General features: G+C 59.2%; 4 protein-coding genes across 4 annotated transcripts; 1 reads left to right on the forward strand and 3 right to left on the reverse strand.

The window, feature by feature from the left end:
- Positions 1-3647: 3647 nt before the first annotated feature.
- Positions 3648-10705, forward strand: PGGHG (protein-glucosylgalactosylhydroxylysine glucosidase). The gene is made up of 13 exons (XM_085063597.1): positions 3648-4023; positions 4445-4655; positions 5071-5506; positions 5664-5783; positions 5927-6058; positions 6339-6450; positions 6847-6919; positions 7322-7458; positions 7701-7834; positions 7998-8093; positions 8217-8314; positions 9727-9938; positions 10026-10705. Exons 1-13 carry the CDS (start codon positions 3696-3698, stop codon positions 10088-10090), a joined length of 2154 nt encoding a protein of 717 aa, XP_084919723.1. The 5' UTR covers positions 3648-3695; the 3' UTR covers positions 10091-10705.
- A 1027-nt stretch (positions 10706-11732) lies between these two features.
- IFITM5 (interferon induced transmembrane protein 5) lies at positions 11733-13450 on the reverse strand. The gene is made up of 2 exons (XM_085063605.1): positions 12780-13450; positions 11733-12140 (listed from the first exon to the last, which is right to left on the reverse strand). The coding sequence occupies exons 1-2, from the start codon at positions 13329-13331 to the stop codon at positions 11922-11924; spliced, it is 771 nt and encodes a 256-aa protein (XP_084919731.1). The 5' UTR covers positions 13332-13450; the 3' UTR covers positions 11733-11921.
- Positions 13451-13587: 137 nt separating this feature from the next.
- On the reverse strand, positions 13588-15346 carry LOC146437105 (uncharacterized). The gene is made up of 2 exons (XM_085063606.1): positions 14537-15346; positions 13588-14000 (listed from the first exon to the last, which is right to left on the reverse strand). Exons 1-2 carry the CDS (start codon positions 15128-15130, stop codon positions 13842-13844), a joined length of 753 nt encoding a protein of 250 aa, XP_084919732.1. The 5' UTR covers positions 15131-15346; the 3' UTR covers positions 13588-13841.
- Positions 15347-16712: 1366 nt separating this feature from the next.
- On the reverse strand, positions 16713-18258 carry LOC146437106 (interferon-induced transmembrane protein 1-like). The gene is made up of 2 exons (XM_085063607.1): positions 17724-18258; positions 16713-17260 (listed from the first exon to the last, which is right to left on the reverse strand). Exons 1-2 carry the CDS (start codon positions 17913-17915, stop codon positions 17057-17059), a joined length of 396 nt encoding a protein of 131 aa, XP_084919733.1. The 5' UTR covers positions 17916-18258; the 3' UTR covers positions 16713-17056.
- Positions 18259-19097: the final 839 nt, after the last annotated feature.

A 19097-nucleotide genomic window follows, 5' to 3' on the forward strand; every position in this document is an offset into this window, starting at 1 on the left:
GCCCCCAGCCCATGGCACCCTTTTAATGTCACTTCCAGCCTTTCAGTGTTTTCCTGTCGGGAATTTACCTTGGATTGGCTTCCTTGCTAGTGCTGGGAGAGGTGACTGGGTGCACACAGTGCTGCAGCTGGTAGAGGCTCCGGAGAGATTGTGCTTTCCCACTGGAGCCTGCTGCCAGCCCTTGAGAGGAGGGATCTGGACCATTCCTTATGAACACACCCATGGATAGAGCAAACCCCAAGAGCCATTGTTGAATGCAAACGTGGCTTTTAATGAGCAGGCTCGGGGGGTTCCATCCCAGCGAGGGTCTGTCCTGAGGCCTCTTCCCTCGGTATTCTCTCGGCAGGGAGCAGGCTGCTCCTGCCACTCCACACTCCTCACTCCGGCCTGCTCCTGTAGTGGTGTATGTTGGCCAAGACCCAGGCTGTGGGCAGCAGGAAGGCAGTGAACATCGCGGCGAGGGCGATGCCTTGCTCCTGAGGGGGACAAGGAGCAGGAATCAGTGGGATGGCTGTGCCATGGCACACAGAGCACCCTGGATAGCTGTGCTGGTGCCGTCCAATGCCACACACCCTGTGCTTCCCTGTGCTCTTCCCGGTCCTGTGGGTTTTGGAGGGAGGTTTGGGGAGCAGAGCTGTCCCCACTGGCAGTGCACTGAGCTGGTGCTCTCCAGGTTTGCTGTTTCTCTAGGAAACTGTAGCAGTGCATGACCTTGACGCTGTGTCTGGGGCCTGCAGCGTTCCTGACTTTCAGATGACTTTGGGATGGGAATTGCAGCCAGCAGCAGCCCCTCGTTTCCCTGAAGCACTGGGCCAGCCTTAACCCCTCACACTGGCACCTTTCTTTAATTGATTTGCCTGGAAAAAGCCTTTCCAGGATCCTGCAGCTCCTTTGTTGCAGACCTTGGAAAGGCAGCAGAGAGAAAACCCCCCAAACAAGGGGGGTGGAGGGGGAACCCAGCAGGTTTTTGGTGGAAAGCTCTTCTTCCCCAGCTTGTTTCACCCAGCCTGGGAGGGTCTGGTTTGTGGGGGACTGTCCCCACAGGGGGAGTGTCAGAGGGACTTTGGGCTCTGCGGTGACAGGAGCCCTTGTCCTTGGGGACACCCGTTTGGGGTGACTATCCCAGGGTAGGGGGACAGGGCCTGGGTCTGTCCCTGAGGGGCCACCAGTGTCACTGCTGCCCCTTTCCCTGGGCTGCAGGGGACCCCCAAACCCCAGAGGTTAAAAGAGGGCCTGAAAGAACAAAATCAAACGGGATCAGGAGCCAGAGGTGGGGAGCAAGGCATGGACACCGTGGGGGTGTGGGCTGGAGCCCAGCGGCACATTCCTTCTTTTCCTCCCCCTTCCCTTTTGCTTCCACCCCCTTCCAAAATCATTTGGCCCTGACACAGAGGGTTTGGGCCCCTCTGACCGGGCTGTTCCCAGTTTTTCAGCCCCCAGGATACTCACGCCAGCGGAGAGCGGGTGCTCGGGGGGGTGGGAGCGGATCTGTGCCCGGGGAACCTGGCTGATCCGGAGTGCAGCTGCCAGGAGCTGGGAGCCCCTCTGGAAACCCCTCATGGCGCTGTCAGGGCAATCCTGCTGCTCCTCGCTCTGCAGCTGCCCTGCTTGTCACTGTCACCGCTGCCACCACACCCCTGCCACCCCTTGGCACAGCTCCAGGGACACGGGGAGGAGCAGCCTGACATGGCAAGCTTTTCCCAAATTGCTCTCTGCTTCATTTTTCTTCCCTTAATTTTTTGGGGATTTTTTTTCCCTCAGTGCTGCCCAGGACTCTGAGACCAAAAACTGTCCCCAGCCAACACAGGGGAACACTGCAATGCCCTGCTGGAGACCAGAGACCTCCTCTTTTTCCCTTGGAGCAGAACTCTTCCTTCGGAGCAGAACTCCTTTCTCCTTGAACCTCTTCTGTGGACTTCTATAACCCTTATAACACTTAAAATACCATTCAGTGAGAAAGGACTTTCTGGAAAAAGCTATTTCCAAATTCCTCTGATAAAGGCAAGGAAGTGGGGTGCATGCCACTGGGATCAGCATGGGAAGGAGCTGCTAGTCCCAGATCCAGTGCCCCAGAATGCCTATGGATGCCCAGGTGCTCCCCAGGGGGTGGATATTCCTGCCCCTGCCACAGACTCAGCCTGTGCTGGAATCAGCTGCTGGTTGTGAGGAGCAAACCAAAGGGGAAGCAAATCCTGCTGGGGCACAGTTGGGATTAGACTCTGCAATACCAAAGGAGTAGAGCTGGGAATAAAGAAGCTCTAGTAGAGCTCTGCCCTTGGTCGGGGTCTCCCCAAAGCATGACTGGGACAGTGGCAGCTGCAGGACTGACCCAGCCAGGCTCCATGGGGCCTTTTCCATGGATTTACAGTGGAGGGCAAATGTGTTATGCCTGTCAGTGCTGGGTCGGGCAATAAAGTAATCCCAGTGAGCACCAGAGGCCACTCAGAGAGGCTGGTGGTGCCTTGCTGCAGCTCCATCCTTGCACCCCTGACCCTCCAGGACGGGACCAGCTGGAAAGGGCTTGGAAAAGCACTCCAAAGCCAAAGTCCAGATGGAATTTTCTTCCTCCCTGGAAACAGGCGAGGGGAAAGGTCAGAATGTGTCTGGGGACACGGGAGGTCAGCGGGGTGTGCTGCTAACCCGGCTCTCCGCCAGCAGCTTTGGGATCATAAATCACACGACTTGGGTTTTCCTCTTTCAGTTCCTCCTTCCCAGGCACAGCACAGCCCAGGACGGCGCTCCCACCGAGCTCACCTGGACGAACACCTGCCTGTCCAGGATCATTTTTCTAATTTTTTTTTTTTTTTAACGAGAGGGGAAAAAAGCGATTTCCTTCCTTCTTTCTCGGCTGGGTAACTTCCGTCCCTCCCTGGAGCGGCCGCTCTCCGCCTGCAGGGCTCGACTCAGCCCCGAGACCGAAGGCAAGACCCACCTCTTCCCTTCCGCGCCCTGGGGCTTAGGTTGGATTGGGATTTTTCACTTTCCCGAAGGCAGGATTTTCCTCACGGTTCGGTCTCAGTGAGGAAACCGAGCTGAGCCTGAGTGTTCCTGCATCCGGCTGCTGTCAGGGAGGAATTTGCGGGCTGGGCACCCTCCTAGCCCCTGTGTCACCCCGGCTGGAGTCTCAGCTCGGCTCGGAGACTTTCGGAGCCTCATTTCATTATTCCTGGGGTTTTCCAGTGCCCGGCATTGCCAGCTGCAGCTCCCTTTTGTCAGGGGCTGTTTGCACGTCTCTGCATCTGTCCATGTCTTTAGTCTGTAATTATATATGTGTTTATAAATGACACATAAATATAGTTTTATGTATAAATCAGTGGAATAGAAAGGTTCTGTCCCTGGAAGCTGAGCTGGAGATACAGGAGTGAGGGGGAACAGAGGGCTGCAATGAGCTGGGAGAGGGGGGAGTATCAGGAGCATTTCAAAGTGTCACAGAACAGCACTGGGAGGAAGAGGAGGCCAGGTGGGGAAGGTGGCTGGGAAAAGCTGGTGCAATCCATGCAGCAGAAGAGGAAAAGGAGGGAAGCTGAGAAGTGATGAGTCCCGTGAGCTGTCGGGGTTTGGGACAGCTGGAGGTGGGGTGAAGGAGTGGAGGGGATCCACACTGGGGCTGGGAGGAAGCTGGGATGGGGGAAGACTGCTGGAGGTAACCAGATGGGACACTGAAGGGAGCAGCGACGGCTGGTGGCAGGCGGGGCATGACGGGGAGCGGGGCTTTGTCCCCTCTTTGTCCCTTCAGCCCTCGTCCCGTCCCTGTGGCTCCACAGGTGCTGGCGATGGCCGATGGCGAGGGCGACCCCGGCGTGTTCGTGGCCACGGCGCTGCCCGGGGACCCGCGGCTGCTGCCCACGGTAACCAACGCGTTCCTGGGCACCCGCGTGTTCCGGGACATCCTGCACGTCGCCGGCGTGTACAGCGGGGCCGCGGGGGACACGCACCGCGCCGATGTCCCCAGCCCCCTGGGGCTGCGCATGGCAGCGCCTGGTGCCTGCACGGCTGAGAGCTTCGTCCTCAACACCTGGACAGGTGAGCCCGGACCTTCCCCTCGGGCTCTGCCAGGGCTTCAGTTCTCTCTGCTTTTGTTGCCTCTTCTGCTCTGTCACAGCTTCCTTCTCCTTATTCTCCCTTTGCCTCGGAGTGCTGTTCCTCTGGAACAAGCAGAAAATTCCCCTTTTTGTGTGGGAATAAGCGATTTTCAGGCTGTAGCTCAATCCCTGGTGGGGCCAGGCTCGTCAGACACTCTTTAATCATGGAGCCAGATAAAATGTTTGATGGCACAGACCATCCCTCAGCAGGTTGGCCAGGCTCAGTGTCAGCAGTGCTGTCCAGCCCACAACTGGATCTGGACCCGGGAAAAGTGATTCCTTGGCTACTAGGGGCCACTAGGTAGAGCAGAGTTGGGAATCCAAGGGTTTCCAAAGGCTGGTGGCTCTGGCTGTGCTTACAGGGACCTTCAGCCACACGATTCAGTCTCCTGGCTACATGGCCACCCACCAGCTCTACGCCCACCACTCCCTGGTCCACCTGATGGCCTCCAGCATCACCATCCGGCGCTTGGATGGCTCCACACATCCTGTCACCATCGAGCTCCAGAGCCTGTTCGTGCCACAGAGCCAGGACCTGGACCTGACCCGAGGGCCAGACTTCCAGGGAGCACAGTGAGTGTGGAGAATGGGGGTCCCTGTCCTGAGCCCACCCTCCGCGGGCTGTGGTGCAGTGCCCTGCTCTCCCTTGGGGGATAAACGGCAGGTGTAAGGCTGGAGCCAGGCTGGAATGCTGAGGGATGTGGAGGCTTCTGCACATCCTGCTTTACCCTAGAAGAAATCCCTGAAATTAAGTATAGAAACATTTTTATGAGTTGCAGCTCCAGAATTATCCCTCACATTGATGAGTGAGAGCAACGAAGGAGACAGGGGCTAGATGTGATTCCAAAGAAGTGAGGCTGGGGAAAACGGGAAATTTGGAGGGGATGGCATTTAGAACTGGATTCCCGGGACTGGAGACCATTTGTGGCGGGGTTAGATGGGATATTGGGAACGAACACCTCCCGCCATCCCCTCCCATCTCCCACAGCTACATCTACGGGAGGACGCTGATTCCCGAGGTGCAGGGAGGCCCCCGTCCCACCGTCCACATGCTGTGGAGCCCCATCCCACAATCGCTGACTCTGGGCGGGGAGGAGCGGGAGCGGCGCTGGGAGTTCCTGACGGCCGTGGCCGGGAGCGAGGAGGAGGCGAAGCGGAGCTACGGCGCGGGGCTCTCGCTGGCGGCCGCGGGGTCGCTGCACCGCTCCCACATCCGCGCCTGGGCAGCTCTGCGCCGGGACTGCTCCGTGGAGCTGGACGGACCGCTGGCCCTGCGTCAGGCGCTCCACGGCTGCCTCTACTACCTGCTGAGCGCCATCCCGCCCCGGGACAGCCCGGCATTCCTGTTCCATGGCATCAGCCCCGGCGGTTTGTCCAACGGCACCCGCGGCGAGGACTACTGGGGACACGTCTTCTGGGACCAGGTGAGGGGGACCGTGCTGACCTGGGGGCTTGGCGCGGCGGGTGGGGTGCAGGAGACTCCATCCTTCCTTCGGGATGGGGGATGTACTCGAAGGGTGGAGCTGGCGGGAGCACTGGCTGCTTACCCCCAGCCAATCGCCGCCCCACCCGGCCTGGCAGGACACCTGGATGTTCCCGAATATCCTCCTGCTGCATCCCGAGGCTGCCCGCGCCATCCTGCAGTACCGGATCCGCACGCTGGAGGGCGCCAGGCGCAACGCGCAGGACCAGGGCTACGAGGTGGGACAAGGGACACCAGCGGTGGCACCGGCCGGGGTGGCACCGGCAGGGGTGGCACCAGCCCCTGTCCCCAGGGCCATCCCGGGCTGTTACAGCGGCGGGCACCACAAGGTGATGTGCTTATGAGTGCCTTCTCCTGGCAGGGTGCGAAGTTCCCGTGGGAGAGCGCAGCCACTGGCCGGGAAGTGTGTCCTGAGGAGATCTACGGAGCCCAGGAAATCCATGTCACCGGGGATGTGCTGATGGCCTTCGAGCAGTATTACTGCACCACGCAGGTAAAGGGAGGGTGCTCCACCTGATGGCCCGGTGGCACGACACCTGGATGCTGTCACTGTCCCTTTCCAGAGACAGAGAACTCTGCTCTCTCTGCTCTGCAGGCTCCCTCCTGCAGCCCTGCCTCCTCTGTCCTTGCTCCCGTGGGCATCTCAGTATCCTGTTGGCTCCAACCAGGCCAGTTTTTCCTCCTGCTCCCTCCATCTCCTCAGAGATCCTCTCCATCCTCCTGCTGACTTCGGGTCTGGCAGAGTCTCCCTCATGCCCCTGCTTTTCCCCCAGGACCAGAAGCTGTTCCAGGAGGACGGGGGCTGGGAGCTGGTGGAAGCCGTGGCCCAGTACTGGTGCAGCAGGATGGTGTGGAGTGAGGAGGAGCAGCTCTACCACATCAGAGGTACCTCTGCCCTGTAAATGGGGTGGAAAGCAGAGGCTCATAGCCACCTGGTCTAGTGGAAGGTGTCCCTACCCGTGGCAGGGACGTGGAACTGGATGAGCTTTAAGGCCTGTGCCAGCACAGGCCATCCTGGGATTCCATGACTTGAAGGCCCCTTCAAGATGCCCTCAGGATGAGGTACCTGTGCCCATCAGCCAGAGCTGTAGCCCAGATTGTTCCTGCTTCAGCACCAGCACAGTGGATGCTCCCTACTGAGCATCCTGCTGGGACCGTGTGGAATCCTGCCAGCAGCACATGCAGGCAGGAGGGTCCCCTTCCCCCAGCTGTGTCCCTGAGGAGGGGCCCAGAGCCAGGGCAGCCCCTGGGTGTGCTGAGTGTCCCCTCCTGTCCCCCCAGGTGTCATGCCCCCAGATGAGTACCACAGCCAGGTCGATAACTCTGCATACACCAACGCCGTGGCCCGGCGCAGGTAACGTGTGGAATGTCTTCTGGGAGCACCTGGAAGCATGGCCTGGCTCTCTTCCCTTCCACCTGGCACTCTGCGGGGATGGGGGCAGTGGGGCTTCTGAGGGGAGAATTCCTCCCTCTCCTCACACCCTCCACAGTCAGAGGAAGGAGTGGGGGCTCCCCCAGCTCCTCTGAGCTGTTCATGTACTGTTCAATGCCTCCCTTGGCAATCCATGACATGTCTGTGCTGTTAGCCAGCTGGAGACATCCACAGCCAGAGGAACAGGCTCCTGGCTCTGTGATGGAAGCTGTTACCTCTGCCTCAGTCTCTGACCCCTGATCTTCCACAGAACCTTTTCTGCAGGATCCTTTCTCCTCTCACTGTCACCCATCCCTGACATAAAATGTTCCTCCTTCTTTGCAGCTTAAATTTTGCTGCTGACATGGCTCGGGAGCTGCTGCTCCCAGTGCCGGAGGAGTGGGAGGACCGTGCCAGGAAAATCAAAGTGCCCTTTGATGAGGAGAGGAAATATCACCCTGAGTATGATGGCTACAGCCCAGGTGAGCAGGGAGGCGGCAGCAGCCCCTGGAGGTGGCCATGGATCACACTTTTATTCCTGGAAGGAGTGGAATTTTGACAGGTTCAGACTTGGGAATGGCGAAAGAAGAGTTCCTGCTGTTGCTGCAGTGCAGAGAGCTGTGCTTGGGGTGTTTTTCCTGACTCACTGGATTGTTTCTCATCAGTGGGCTCAAAAACCTAGGAAATTTGGGAACTACCCCCATCTGACCAGCCCTGTCCCCAGGTGAGCCGGTGAAACAGGCAGATGTGGTCCTGCTGGGATTCCCACTGATGCATCCCATGAGCGCCGAGGTCCGGAGGAACGACCTGGAGATGTATGAGCCTGTCACTGACCCGGCTGGGCCAGCCATGACCTGGGTGAGGAGAGGGCAGAGCCCAGCCTGGGATTCACTCCTGGCAGATGTTTCCATCGAGGGGACACTGCAGAGCTGGGATGTGCTCTGGAAATGTTCCCTCTGGATCAGTGGGATGGCAGAGGTGGTGCTGCTCTGCTGCACTGTCGCCTTCCCCTCTCTGGCAGAGCATGTTTGCTGTGGGCTGGCTGGAGCTGAAGGAGCTGCAGAGAGCCCAGAGCCAGCTGGAAAAGTGCTTCAGCAACATCACTGAGCCCTTCAAGGTGAGGGGCAGGGCTGCATATCCCTCCTGCTCCCAGGCAGGTGACAATGGGATTAAAACCCACAAAACTGCCTGGAGTGTCCCACATCAACTCCTGAGCTGTCTCTTTCTCGTGCTGGAGCAGGTTTGGGTGGAGAACTCGGATGGCTCAGGAGCTGTGAACTTCTTGACAGGGATGGGTGGATTCCTGCAGGTTGTTCTCTTCGGCTTCACTGGGTTCAGGTGAGACCTGTTGTGTCACTTTTAACTCCCAAGCAGCTGCTTGTCCCTTAAAATGTCCTTGTTTGGCTGGAGCAAGATTGGGAACAGGTAAGAGGCTCATTCCAGGTCACGTTTGGGAGGCAAAAAGCCATTCCCTAAGCCTGGCTCAGCAGCAACATCATCCTGTCTCCTTTGGATGTGGTGAGGAAACACCTCCTGCAGCCCCACTGTGGCCTCCCTGCTCACGTGTGGCTCCAAGAGCCTCCCTGGAGGGAAGTGCTGAGTGGGCATCGCCTCAGCTTTAAAATATCCTGGGAAAACACGGAGCTGCTCATGTAATTTCAGAGCTGTGGTGGTTTCCACCCTGGAGCCTCTGTCTCTTCAGCCTATTCCTGGTTTAACTGAGGCTGGATCAAGCCTTTTGATTACCAGTGAAAACTTCCAGCCCTAACTACATATTTTCACTCCGTGCGTGTGGCCGGAGCTGCTGGGAAACCCACCCTGTTCCTTGGCGGAGCTGGGTGTGAGCTGCCGGGTTCCCAGATGGAAAAGCCACCCATTCCTTGGTGTGAGCTGCAATATTCCCAGCTGGAAATCTCGAGCTGGGAGGTCTCCAGGCACCTGGTGTGTGCCAGGTCAGACCTCTCGTGGCACTGGCTTTGGGGCTCTGGCCAAATTCCAGAGGCAGCGATGACATCGTGCAGCCATGATCCTGCCTTTCCTGCTTAGGATGTGGATCCCACCCGGTGCTGGGGCTCCCCAGGCTCTCAAGCCTCCCTTGAGCCCTCTCCAGTCCCTGAAGCCCTCTCAGCGTTCTGGAGTTGGTGGTGGAGAGCTCTTGTTGGCCAGGATTTGGGTCAGAGATGAGAGGAGCTGTTGTTTTTCCTCACGCAAAGCCAACGCCCACACAGGCAGCTTGGCTTTGGATCAGGGATGGAGGGAGAGTCAGGATGTTTGCTCCATTATTTCTGGGGAGGGAGCACGAAGAGCTGTGCCGAGCTCCCAGCCCTCCATCCCACAGGAGTGGGAGCTGAGGTGGGTGTCTGAGGGTCACCTGCTCAGAGAGGAGCAGGGCATTCCCGAAGTTTTGCCAGCACAGCTGCTGCTGAAGCCAAGCTCTGAACTGGAGCAGGGAATTGAGCTGCATTTTTTTTTTTTACAAAATCCAACTGTATGGAAACACCAGGCCCCAGCTGTGGAGCTGGAATGGGACTGGAATGTCTTGGGGAGGGCTGTGGAATCACAGCCCCAGCAGCTGCTCACCAGGTGCCCCATCAGTGTGTTCAGGATTTGCCTAGAGATCCCTGGAGGACCCTTTTGGACTCCTCTGGGGTGCACAAAGTGGTGATGCCTGCAAAGGTGGCTGCCCCCACACAGAGCTGGGCTCCTCTGTGGCTCCCTGTTCCCACCCTGAGGTGCTCCTGCCTTTCCAGGATCACGAGGTCCAGCCTCCTCTTCGATCCTGCCTTTCCTGACGGTATCACCAAGCTGAAAATCTCTGGAGTCTCCTACTTGGGCAACAAACTGGAGTTCACCATCACCAGGGAGGAGATCAGGATGGGAGTGACTGAGGCCTCCCAGGACCCTCTGGCATCTCCCCTGGAAGCTGTGCTGGAGTCAGGGCAGTGCTTTCCCCTCTGGGAAGGTACGGCAGAGGCGTCTGGATCTGCGTATTGAAATCATTTGGGAAGAAACTGTTCCCACGTCTCACACAAGGGGTTTTGTGTTGCAGGGCAGAGCATCTCCTTCCCCACAGCACCTGGCTGGATCCAGAGGTCACCCAGCAGGACTCCCTAAACCTTGGCTGATCCAGGTGTTGTCCACTGGAGCAGCAAATCTGGGATCTTGGTGGAGGGGGAAGGTGATGGAAGGTCCTGGGCTGTGCCAGGAGGCCTTTGCCCCCTCGGGACTGTGTGTGCCACCTGTGCTTGTGGCCCTGGGGCAGGTTGGTGGCTGGAGATGTCACCATGGCTGGAGGTCACCACGTCTGAGCCCCCCACTCCCCTCCATGCATCTCTTAATTCAACACAGGAGAGGAAACCAAGCCTGAAAAATGACTATTTCAAACGTGTTGTCTAAACACCCAGGAGCTGTTTATGTTCTCGACATGTTTGTGTTTGTAAGGAAGCCCCTTCCTGACTCCAGGATCCTGACTCCAGCTCTCCATAATGTCCTGCTCTGGTCCTTGCCTTTCTCCTCTGTTGCTCCAAGGTCTCAAAGGGCTGTGGAGGCTCAGCCAGTGCTGTTTCACCGGATGAGGGTGTTTTGGCACAAAATATTACTCCAAAATATGCAGCCAAAAGCCTTTTAGCCCCCTGTGGGCAGCACACAACTCCTTTCCTGTTATTTGGTGTGTAACACCCCTGACGTGTTTTTAAACCCTTATATACATTATTCCCCCTCTTTCCAAGCGGTTTTGGAGTTAAATCCTTTCTAACTTGGCATCTGAAGGGCTACAGGAAGCCTGGACATCAGTGATCTGTAGCATTATCCTGTCAGATGGTGACAAGGGCAGCATTTTTCCAGGCCTGAGCAGCCTTGGGACGAGCAAAGAGCTGCTGTGGGTTTGCTCAGGGCGCCTTTGGTGTCCCAAAAATCCCAAGGAAGGGCTGTCCCTGCACGGGGGGAGTTGGTAGCCCCTTGCTCTGGGCTGCACAGCATCCTCCCTCCCACACCCTCCCTGCTCCTGGGGCCCGTGTGTGGGAGCAGGGAATGCTGAAGGCGTTCCCTGCCCCGAGGGGTCTGTCCTGGCCAAACCAACCCCAGGAATCTCGGCCCGGTTTATAAAAAGCCCCGCGGCTGCTCCGTGTCCCGCGGCATCTGGGAATGCTTAGCGCTGGAGCAGGGACTCTGCCGCTGCTGCCGTGTAATTACTTGGGTTCTGCTCCGGCCCCGTCAGAGCCACCAGCCCCTAATTAGTGGCAGCTCTTGGCAGGACAAAGGGACCCGTCTGTCCCCAGCCCTGAGCACTGACCCAAATTGGGATTTGGATGGGGCTGGGATAAAGCCCCGCTCTGAGCCAGGGCTAGTTGGCAGTAAAGGGGGTTTATCCTCAAAAAAGGGATCCTTTAGTCCCGGAATGAGCTGTCTCAGCCCAGGCAGGGAGAGCGGGGAGCAGTGAGGGTGCATCCCAAGCTCTCCCCATCCTGGCTGGCACTGGCTGGGGATGCCTGGTGTTGCTGTAATGAGTTTGCAGGTCTCAGCTCCCCTTGGTGGGGTGGGGAGGTGGCACCCCATTTGCTTTATCCTGTCCCCACGAGGCCAAGGAGTGTCTCTGCTTCCTCCCCTCCTCTGTCCCGGGGGTCCCGGTGGCCAGAGGAGCCCCTAAAGGCCTTGGGAATGATGGTGTCTCCTGGCTGCCAGGATCCCAATCAGAGCCAGAAATCCATATTTATATTTTCCCTTTCGCAGCCCCCCACCCCTTTCCACATGCAGAAACTCACGCTGTGTGAAGCATTTAATGATTTAAATAGAGACCACGGAAGCTGGGGCTTCACACGGGGTAACAGGAGGTAAAAAAAACCCACAGGAAAGCAAAAGTAACTCCGCCCTCAAAGCCTGGCAGGGAGCGGGGTGGCAGAGAGGAGTCGTGGCCTTTTTGGGGGGCCACCAGCCCCGCACCGCCTGCTCACTGATCCTCGTCGTCGGTGCCACTGAACTGGTAGGTGAAGAAGCCGACGGACTCCTGGGCCAGCTTGGAGAGGTGGATGACGCCGGTGACAATGAGGGCACCAAGCAGGAGCGGCAGCACCACGCTGCCCGCCGTGGCCAGGGCGTTGTAGCACCGCGCCTTGGAGCTGAAGTGCCGAGCAGCTTCCACGTCCCCGGACACCTTCCTGTCCCGTGCCTGCAGCAGCCGAGGAGAGATCCTTCCCTCAGACCCCTCCTGCAGCCCCTTCCCGCACTCCCTTCCCTCAGCCCCTTCCCCATTTGCGCAGCTCCATCCTGCTCCAGGGCTTTGTCCCCCTTGCAACCCACAATTTATCCATCCATCCATCCATCCATCCATCCATCCATCCATCCATCCATCCACCCCAGGCTGCTCCAGCTCCCTTCCAGCCCCGCATCCTTTCCCACTGGTGTTTTCCTTCCTGCTAAATCCAGAGCGTCGCTGGCTCCAGCCCCTGCTTGTCCCCTTTTCTTCCACAGCTGGAGCTGCTCCTGACATGAGGCACGGGCCATCACGGCCCCCATGCCGCTTTCTAGGATGAAGCAGCTGCTCCTCGGGTGGTGTGCAGGGGACACTGTCCCACAACCTCTGGAATCAGTGGCAAAAGTGGAATCAGGAAATGCAGGGAGGGTTCACCAGCGGCAGGTGTCACCTGCCTCTGGAGGCTGTCGAGATCTGGCTGCCCGCCCCAGCCCGCCCAGGAGTTATCCCAAGCACTCTGTGCCCCCTTGGGCATCCCTCCCTCCCTCGGCGCCCGCCTGCGTGGGGAGGAATTCCCGGAGTCCCCGAGCTCTCCGGTCCCGCCGGCGCCGGTACCTTGACGGCGAAGGCGAGCGCCACGAAGCCCAGGCAGCAGAAGTTCATGTAGAGGGTGTTGAAGATGGCCCAGACGAGGTGGTCGCGAGGCGCGGGAGCGGCGAGGGAAGACCCCCGCTTGTGGGGCGGCCGCTCCTCCCGCGGGTACGAGGTGTCCATGGCCGCGCAGAGAGGCAGCCTCGGGAGAGCGCGGCCGGCGCCCCTTTTATATCCCTGCCCCGCTAAATATAAACCTGGGAAATTACAGCCCTGAGGCATGTGGTTGTCCCACAGGCAGGGCTGGGAGAAAGGCTGGGATAGCGAGCCCACGGGCTTTTTATAGCCAGCCTTCCTCCCGGGATGAGGAGCACGGGTGGCTGCAGCGCGACTCTGACACCGCGGGAGGGTCACTCCCGGACGGAGCCCGGGAGCACCGCGGCTCTGGCTGGCGCAGGAACCCCCAGCCCCGCCCCTCCAGGTGTGCTGGGCAGGGCAGAGCCCTCCTCGGCAGCGCCTTTGGGCTGCCGGACGGAGGAAATGGGAAGGGAATATGGAAAGGTGGAAAAGCCGCATCCGTGGGGCTCCCCGGCAGCAGGGAGGAGACGGAGCGGCAGGGTGGGGGGCGTGGACAGCCAAAAGAAATTTTCTTTTTCTGCCATGCCGAAGCTGTTGGAAAGGAGCTTCCCTGGGATTTGGGCTGGAAGCGCTCTGTTCCGCGGCAGGATGGAGGCAGGGAGTGGAGCTGGAAGAAGAGGAGGAGGAGGACGCTCCAAAGATGCCCGAGGACCCTCTGCTCCGTCCCGCGGTGAGGGAGGTGACAACGAGGGGGTTTGGCAGGACCAGCTTTATTGGTGGCAGCAGTGACCGACAGGTGTGTCACAGGTGCCTGGAAGCGCGCGAGCAGAGCAAAGAGGGGCCGATGTCCCTCCACGCCCCAGCCTGGCCGCCCTGTCCCCTCCCGCGGCTGTGCAGGGACACCCGCGGGTGGGCAGCGCGGGGACGGCGGTCACCCCCTTCGGCCCCGGCTCCATTGTGGGGGCAGGAGGGGGAGGGAAGCATCCCGCGGGTGGAGTCTGGCGGTGCTCAGATGTGCCTGGCTGAGGAGATGACGATGGCGGCGATAGTGATGACGATCACCCAGGCGAGGGCGACCAGCACGGAGCAGATGATGTTCACCGTCTTGGCGCGGTCGCCGTGATGCCGGGCACCCTCCAGGTCCCCCACCACCTTGCAGTCACGGGCCTGGGGGGCAAACGGGGGACTCAGTGTGAGGGGGGACTGGCTGGGGGGCCAGCTCACCAGGGGGAGGCCGCCAGGTTGTGCTGGGACCCCAGCGACGCGTCAGCCGGGACAGGGGGTGAGGCCACCGGGCACTGTCCCGCAGTCCCGGCACTCGGGAGGGGCAAGATCGGGGAGGACACACAGCATCGCGGGTCGGGGATGGGAGACTGGATCTGGGAGTCCCGGGATGGGAGAGAGCTTTGGGGTGGGGTGGGGAGAGGAGGGCAGAGGACCGGGGGGGACCGGGGTGGTGTCAGGGAGGGCTGGGGGTGCGGGTCGGGGCTGGGGCTCCCGAGGTGAGGGAAAGGTCTGAGTCGGGCTGGGTCGGGTCGGGTGGGGGGGTCCCGAGTTGGGGAGGAAGTCGGGACACGCCGGGGGTCCCGTGCTCAGTCGGCTCAGTCGGGGGGTCCTGGGAGGAGCTGGCTGGGTGGGTATCCCGGGCTCGATCAGGGCTAGATCTGGGGTGTCGGGTGCGTGTCCCCGGTCGCCCCCCTCACCTTGACGGAGTAGATGAGCGCGGGGAAGCCGAGGCAGCCCAGCCCGCCCACCGCGGACCACAGCAGCACATTGAACGCCGACCAGAGCACGAAGTCCCGGGGCGGCGGCTCGGACGGGTGGCAGCGGGAGTTCGCCCCCCACCCGGCGGACTGCAGCGGGATGGACACGTCCGTCTTCCGGGGCTCCATGACCGGGAATGAATGCCTGGAGCTGGACTGGAGCGTGCCCAGGACAGGGGGCGACCCCGCCCCGCGGAGGGAGGGGGGCACGGCCCTCCGGGACCCCCACCCCGCGGAGCCTGGGCGGGCAGGGCAGTTCTGGAGACCCGGGGGGCTTAAGGGGACTTGGGAAGCTCTGAGGGGACCCTGGGGACTCCGAGGGGACTTGAGGGGAGTTGGGAGTGTTGAAAAAGATGCAATGTTTAATCTTTTTAATGTAACTTTAGTCAGGGGTTTGTTTGCCTTTGCGCAGGGGGAGGGGAATTCAAGATTCTCGTCAAAGGGCTCTATTCGCTGGGAGAGGCCTGATGATCTGGACACCCAGAGACTGGGAGGAGCCAGAAGATATTGAGATAAATTACAATTAGCGAACATCAACGAATATCATTCTCCTGGAGTGGTCGGAGACACGGGGTCTGGGAATAGATCGGCAAGAGAACCGATGGATGAGGTCCAAATTAGCATCAAAGGCAAAGTGATCAACAACCAGTAGTGGACTGAATACTAAGAATTGTGTAATTTAAGACCAGTGAGCAAGAATTTCTTTGGGTTTTGTCTGTATAGATATGCAAAATATCAGGTATGGAACTATGGGTGGATGGAATGTTTTCCTTGGCACACCCTGGCCAGAATAAAGTAATGCCTAATTCTCTGTCACTACATACATAGTGCTGGAGGGCTTTTTCTCTTCCTGAGTTTTGGGTGACAGATGGACTAGGGGGAGCTGTCCATGGCAGCCCAGAGTGGTCACATGTAGGAGGGAGGGAGGAAGGGAGGTTTTGCCACTGGCTGGTTTGGGCTGGGAAAGGGTCAGTTTTTTCCATGTTGGCTTGTGTGGGGCTGCCCTTTGGATTTGTGCTGAAAACTGTTGATAAAAACAGGGAGAAGGAGGAAGAGGGGGTCTTGGACCAATGGCCATTGTTGTCCTGAGTTCCCATTGGATGTGCTGGGGTTTGGGCAGGTCAAGTCTGGGGCAGGGCAGGCAGCAGATCCCATTTGCAGTAAGGAGCCCCATGTTTTCCAGGAAAACACAGAGCAAAAAATGATTCATCGGAGGCTCAGTGCCAGGGATCCTGCAACAAATATCCACTGTGTTTTCGAGCGGGATTTCTGACATCTTATGAGTGTGGTGTCCTGGCAGGAGCCCGATGTTCATGGGGAGAGGGAAAAACAGGGTTTTGTTCCCATTCTTGCAGGGCTCCAGCCCTGAGGACCAGGGCCTGCCGAGGGCGAGGAGTGCAAAGGGGAAGGGGGAAGCCAGGCCAGCTGCACAGCCGAGGCTCTGCAAGATGGGCTGCAGCCAGGATTTTCCATGTTCCTGCCGGGCAGGTGGTGGCACATGCGGCAGCCTGGAGGTGCGAGGATCGCTGCCCGCTGCCCTGCCAGCCCTTCCAGCGGGGTGACAGGGACAGCTGGTGCTTGCTGTGGCTTCCTCCGGCCATAGTTCCCTCCCCCGTGGGATGAGGAGGGAATTGGGAGAGTAAATGTGAGGAAACTGGTGGGCTGGGATGAGTTTAATATCGAAAGCACAGACCACACATGCCAGTGACAAAAGGTAAACAGTCTTGGTCTTGCAATCAGCCTCAGCCCCTGCTGGGGTGATTTAGCTTGTCGCCCTTAATGTCTCACGTTAACTGATGACAGAAGACTTATGTAGCTGCTGGACCTCGCAGCTAACACCTTGCACTCCCTCAGGGGATGCTCCTGGTGACACCCTGGCATGGGTGAGGTTCCACCTACATCTTTGGGATGACCCTTCCAAGAGCTTCCCACCCCATGTGGATGCAGAACCCAGGTTCATGGAGCCTGGTGTGTCCCTTGAGCATTGTCTCTGTGATGAGGGACGGTTTCCCCCTCCCCCAGGCACATCCCACTGGCTGATGTTGTTTCTCATCTGGCCAAGCTGCTGTGCAGGAACCCCAAACCACTTCCCTGTGATAGGAAACCAAGACGTGGCAAAAGTGAAAGAAATCTTTATTTGGGTCAGGGTTTCGCTGAGCCAGGTGCTTCTCAGGATTATTTTGAGGCAGTCGGGGCTCCAAACGCAGAGCAAAGCAGCAAGCAGGCTACAGCAGGGTCGGAGGTGCTCAGCTGGGGAGGGCTGTCTATCCCAGGCACTTCCAGCAAGGGCTCCACAGCAGCTCCGGGCGGTGAGGGAAGAGGGACAGGACAGGACCCCCGCGGGATCCAGGGGGGCACACGGAGGGTGCACCCTGTTCCGAGGGGTGAGGGGAACTGCTGGCAGGTGTCAGGGGCAGGGGATGCACAGCCCGTGGGGCGAGGAGGGGACTAAGTGTGGCCCTAGCCGTAATAAGGGTTGTTCCCGTAGTCGTACGGTGGGGACGGCATGCCTCTGATGACGCCGGTGAGGATCAGGATAACGATAGTGATGACGATGATGACGATGAGGACGTTGATCACCAGGGCAGAGATGTTCAGCCACTTGGCCGTGGAGCTGTAGCTCAGCGCCCCGCTGTAGTCACCCAGCACTTTGCGGTCCCTGGACTGGGGGAGGAAGGGACAGAGTCAGTGGGGCTGGAGGGGAGCACCCCAGGGGGCTCAGGGCTGCGGGAGGGTGGCAGGGGTGCTGGAGGTGCCAGACCGGGCTGAATCCCCCCAAAACACCAGGGGTACCCTGAGGTCCCCACAACCCTCCCCGTCCCAAATCCCTGCCGTCTCCAGAGCTTCCAGCCAGGACTCTGGCTGGAGGTCAGTGGTCCATGGAGAGGGGACTCTGTGTGTTCCACGGGGCACCCTCTGCTCTGGGGTTTGTGGGAACCCCTGAACTGAGGCTCTGTGGGCTCTCCCTGGCGCTGGGGGCTCTGTGGGCCCTCTGGGAGCTCCTTGGAGTCCATCGGGCATGGCGAGCTGGGGGCTCAGTGGGCTCTATGGGTGTCCCTGAGGTCGGGGAGCTCAGTGGGGTCCCCAGGGCCGCCCCCCATCCCCGGTGCCCCCGCGGGCTCCCCACCTTGACGGAGAAGATGAAGGCCAGGAGGCCGAGGCAGCAGAAATTGCAGTACAGGGTGGTGAAGAGGGACCACACCAGGTGGTCCCGGGGGGGCTTCGGCTGATCCTCCATCAGCACCGTCGTGCTCCGGGGCAGCTCCTCCATGTTCACCCCCGCGGGCAGCACCTCGTACGGCGGCACCGACGACTGCATCCTTCGGGCTTGGCGACACCGGCGGCGACAGCGGGGGAACTCGTGGTAGTCCGGGAGGTAGAAGGCACGGGTGGGCGGGCGCAGCGGTTCTGGTTTCGTTTCCTCGAGATTTAGGATGGAGCGGGAAGAGGCGGCACCTCTGGACGTCCCGGTAAGGGCGGACGAGGCTCCTCCTGCCTGGCGGGGAGAGTCCCGGACCCTCTTTCCTTGTTCCTGCTTTATTTATCTCTTTACCACTTTCCTCCCTTCTTTCTTTGCCCCTTCATTGTCTCTTTTTTTCCTTGTCTCATTCTTTACCTGTTCTTTGTCCTCTTTTTGCTTCACCCTTTTCTTTCCCTTTACTTTCTTTGTCCCCTTGCTTCGCTCTCCTTTTCCTTATCCCTCTTTTTACCCCCTATCCCCCTTTCATCCTATTCTTTACCCTGTTTTTTTTTACCTGCTCTGTTGTCCCTTTCTTCCCTTGTCCTGTTTTTTACCCCCTATCCCCTTTTCATCCTATTCTTTACCCTGGTTTTCTTTTCCCTGCTGTGTTGTCCCTTTCTTCCCTTTGTCCCCTCTTTGTCCACTTCTTTCCTTACTCTGTTCTTTCCTTCCCCTTTCTTTTTTTCCTCACTTCCTCCCCCCCATCCCTTTCTTTGCCCCTTTCATTGCCCCCTTTTCCCCTTGGCTCCTTCTTTACCCTTTTTCTTTCCCCTTCTTTCTGTATCCCCTTCTTTCTTCCTCACTCCTTTCCCTGTTCCTATCTTGTCCCCTTCCTTGTCCCCTCCCAGGTGGCCACGTGGGGACAACTGTGAGCATTTTGGGGTGCATGGAGAGCAGACCCTAAACAGAGTCCTCTCCACACGGCCCCGGGACCCCCAGCCCCCCATTGCTGGAGTTTGGAATCTGGGTGCCGATGGGATGCAGGTCGCTGCTCCCTAAATTTTTTTGGAGGAAGTTTCTCCTGGGCGCCTCGCTTCAGCAGGCAGAGGGCAGGATGGCGTGTGGTAGAACGGGACTTGGGGCGGCCGGTGAAATCCCAACGTCCTGCTGGATCCCCAAGCCCAGCTCCATCACCCACAAAGGCAGGGTGAGGTCGGGAGGTGCCACTTTTTGGCGATGCCGTTTGGGATGCGTGGAAAGCTCCGGGTCCCGAGGGCAATCCCCTCTCCAGCTGTGTGGTGTGGGAATGCTCGAGCTGTG

Source organism: Lichenostomus cassidix, chromosome 5 (assembly GCF_008360975.1).
Source record: "Lichenostomus cassidix isolate B80296 chromosome 5, HeHo_3.0, whole genome shotgun sequence".
In the NCBI taxonomy this organism is placed as follows: domain Eukaryota; kingdom Metazoa; phylum Chordata; class Aves; order Passeriformes; family Meliphagidae; genus Lichenostomus; species Lichenostomus cassidix.

What these genes read in the sequence shown, in the direction of transcription:
- PGGHG (XM_085063597.1), top strand. Translation starts at nt 3,696, where the DNA reads ATGACGGGGAGCGGGGCTTTGTCCCCTCTTTGTCCCTTCAGCCCTCGT. An exon ending in GTATGATGGCTACAGCCCAG is followed by an intron (nt 7,459 to 7,700) that starts GTGAGCAGGGAG and finishes CCCTGTCCCCAG; the next exon opens with GTGAGCCGGTGAAACAGGCA. An exon ending in GTGCTTTCCCCTCTGGGAAG is followed by an intron (nt 9,939 to 10,025) that starts GTACGGCAGAGG and finishes TTTGTGTTGCAG; the next exon opens with GGCAGAGCATCTCCTTCCCC.
- IFITM5 (XM_085063605.1), bottom strand. Translation starts at nt 13,331, where the DNA reads ATGCGGCTTTTCCACCTTTCCATATTCCCTTCCCATTTCCTCCGTCCG. An exon ending in CGCTCGCCTTCGCCGTCAAG is followed by an intron (nt 12,141 to 12,779) that starts GTACCGGCGCCG and finishes CGGCTGCTGCAG; the next exon opens with GCACGGGACAGGAAGGTGTC.
- LOC146437105 (XM_085063606.1), bottom strand. Translation starts at nt 15,130, where the DNA reads ATGTTCGCTAATTGTAATTTATCTCAATATCTTCTGGCTCCTCCCAGT. An exon ending in CGCTCATCTACTCCGTCAAG is followed by an intron (nt 14,001 to 14,536) that starts GTGAGGGGGGCG and finishes TTTGCCCCCCAG; the next exon opens with GCCCGTGACTGCAAGGTGGT.
- LOC146437106 (XM_085063607.1), bottom strand. Translation starts at nt 17,915, where the DNA reads ATGCAGTCGTCGGTGCCGCCGTACGAGGTGCTGCCCGCGGGGGTGAAC. An exon ending in CCTTCATCTTCTCCGTCAAG is followed by an intron (nt 17,261 to 17,723) that starts GTGGGGAGCCCG and finishes TTCCTCCCCCAG; the next exon opens with TCCAGGGACCGCAAAGTGCT.